General features: G+C 37.1%; 1 protein-coding gene across 1 annotated transcript; it reads right to left on the minus strand.

Moving 5' to 3' along the window:
- Positions 1-574: 574 nt before the first annotated feature.
- LOC108770857 (ATP-dependent DNA helicase PIF5-like) lies at positions 575-2,190 on the minus strand. Its single transcript, XM_018522591.1, is given in 2 exon segments — positions 575-922; positions 925-2,190. Coding segments are annotated over 2 exon segments (1,530 nt in total). The 5' UTR covers positions 2,107-2,190.
- Between the last annotated feature and the right edge of the window lie 1,025 nt (positions 2,191-3,215).

Raw genomic sequence — 3,215 nt, forward strand, 5'->3', positions numbered from 1 at the left:
CGAGAATCACGCCTAGCCGTCGTCGAACGACCCCACGCCGCGTCCGAGGGGCATCCGCACTTGCGCGACAGGACGTGACAGACACCTTTTTTCCTTTTTAATGTCGACTGTATGGGTAATATTAACAAACAATTCTTTTCCAGCGTAGTTACACTCTAATTACATTTGGCATTTGAACAAGATATTATGTACTTCAATTCGAGTTCTAATACATCATTGATTTCGGAATACGTCGATATTAGATCCGTAAACAATTGTGAAACATCTTGTTGTGTTTGATCTTCGAAGCGATCTCCGACAGATCTTCTAACCGCAAGAATGTTGCAACACTTACGCGCAGCGTACGCACAGATAGCATCAGTCAATACGTTCGATACTTTATTTTTCAGCATTTGTTGCCTGATACGTACACAATAAAACGCACATTGCAATATGACATTAGCGTAACACGAAATACGATCATCATTGTGGAGGCCATATATTCCCCATGTAACTATACTTTCTGGCTCCTCGCAACCATAATTCTGAACATCATCAATGATATTAGGTATGGCCCACCGACAGTCGTGAATTTTCACAGCCTTTTTTTCGACGAATTGATTTTGGGTAGATGAGATTTGAACACAGATCTCAATCGATTATATTCTACAATGGCTCCCGAATTTGATTTAACGGATGCCGGATTGAAATTTATCAAATGTAGGCCTTCCAGTGTACTCACTCGTGACAGACCTACATAAGCTTGACCATGACTGAACACACTCGTTCCTAGATCCATCATTGCATTTTTACACGTAATTCCTTGACTTTTGTGTATAGTTATTCCATAACTGAAAGACAATGGAAATTGTTTTCGATGTACCACCATTTTGTGGAATACTTCGAATTTAATATCTACTTTTGTTATTGTGATTTCTTTGTTATATCCGAAATAACTATTTTAATGGAATCAATACGATTTCCATCAACAGAACGATTAACTGCAACTACATTGCGTATCGTTCCATTGACAAGTCCCAAAGTTACATCAATGTTTCGTCGAATCATCACTTTAGCGCCAATTTTAATCGCTATTACTCTTTCAATGCCAGCTGTTTCCGAAACTTTGTCATCTTTGTCGGCCAAAATTTTGTGCACTTTTTTTCTTATTACTGGAGCACAGTCGACATGATCTTCTGCTATAAGTAGAATTTCATCACTATCAATTTTATTCAGCATTGCCGTGTTCAAAACCTTGCACAAATAACACGTGGGTAATAAACATATTGTATCAACCGGTAATTGAGACATATAAGTGCAAAGCTCATTCAATCCTTCATCGCAACTACTTCCTTGGAAATGAATTTTTCTCGACTGAAGAACATCGATGTCCAAACCCGTTACCAAACCTATTCGTATTCTAGAAAGTATATCGCGATATGCGTTGTCGCCTCTTTGTTGCATATTAATCAAGAGTTCGTCGTAATCGAACAATCTCCACAAATCAGATCCACCCATAATACCCAAATACTTCTGAATCTCTGATCGAGACATTTTAACGAACGGAGATTGTTCTTTTACAGGGGGAAGCTGCAACAAATCTCCAAATAGAAGAATATGTTTTCTGCCAAAGAAACCATCATCTGTATCTGTCGTATCGAAGATTTCACATTGTCGTTTCAGATTGATAAACATAAGTGTTACATTCGAAATCATGGATACTTCATCGATTATAAATAATTCGACAGTCTTGAATTTGTCTCTCAAAGTTTTCAAGACCATGTCTGACAAGTGCGTATACTTTGCCGTAGATTCATTGGTAACGGGTAGCTGAAACATTCTATGGATCGTCAAACCATCGATATTGAATGCCGCGATACCCGTGGGAGCAGATATGGCAATCGTTTTTCCCAAATGTATTCTGATCCAATGTTTAATCGTTTCAATAAGAAAACTTTTCCCTGTACCACCCTCGCTACTAACGTACAGTCGCAGAATCTGACTTTTATTTTGTAAAACTTGGCATACTCTATCGAAGATTCTTTTCTGGTCTTCGTTCAATCGCGACATCATTTGCGACAAATCAATCGGGACGTCAATCTTATCAAAATCTACCAGATCTTTCATCGCGTCGTCAGCTTCTATCGGATTACAATCCAGTCCATCGTCATCGCATTTGTCTCTGTCTGCTGTCTTTAGATCATTTTCGCGCTTCTCGATTAATTTAAACAACGTTCACAAAAGCTTTTTGTATTTCTTCGAGCCTTTCGTGATATTTCATTGCCTTCGTCAAAGCAGACGCTGAATTCTTAAAGGCATCTGTGTAAGTCTCGTATGCACCTTTGAGTTCACTCAAATCTCTCACGGTTTAAACAGAAGAAGCAACGAGTAAAAGTATTTTTCGGGTTCAGTTTTCACATTAAATCGATAATGGTTAATCAAATAACATTTTTTTCGTTTTTTTATAAATAAATCCAAAACAAGTTTATAACATTCGACCTCGTCATTTTTTGGCATCTGTCTCGTAATTTCCCAAAATCTGGCAAAATCGTACAAATTCAATAATTCTAATTCCTTAGGTCTACTTGGATAGTAATCATCGATGAGCGACGGACAATAAATATTCGTAGAATTTTTATCGAGAGCTTTAATTTCATTAAATGCTTTAACTTTTCTGTTTCTTATTTCATTAACGTTAATCCATTTGACAATGATATCACTGTCTGTACCATACAAGGAATTCCCTTGCAGTGTGTCCGCATCTTCTAAATCACCGCATTCTCTGTTATTCAATGAACGCATTGCAAAATTCCAAAGTTTCGAGGCCAAGGGCTTATTGGAATCTATCATTGCAAAGTCTACACTGCATTTCTCCGACTTTGTCGTATATTTGGTTAAGGAGATGCTGGAGTGGCCAAATTGTCGGTATTTTGCAGATCAATTTACATCTCCGAATTTACTTAACGAAATAAAAAATCCTTTTACAGGGTTAAAATAGATGCAAAATTCTGTCGTGGTGCAATAGATTAGTACTAAAATCGGAAAAAAAGTTAAAAACTTACATTTTTTCAACACGTAGGGCTGTCAACTGATGTAGATTACAAAAGTTTTATAGCTCGTATGGACCAAACGATATTTACCACTCACCGCATAACGTGCACAAACAATACTGAGTTTACAGAACTGAGATTGAAAGCTTAGAAAAAAATATTTACATTAATTTATAAATCACGTAA

This window comes from Trachymyrmex cornetzi, unplaced genomic scaffold, assembly GCF_001594075.2.
Source record: "Trachymyrmex cornetzi isolate Tcor2-1 unplaced genomic scaffold, Tcor1.1 scaffold1370, whole genome shotgun sequence".
NCBI lineage: Eukaryota > Metazoa > Arthropoda > Insecta > Hymenoptera > Formicidae > Trachymyrmex > Trachymyrmex cornetzi.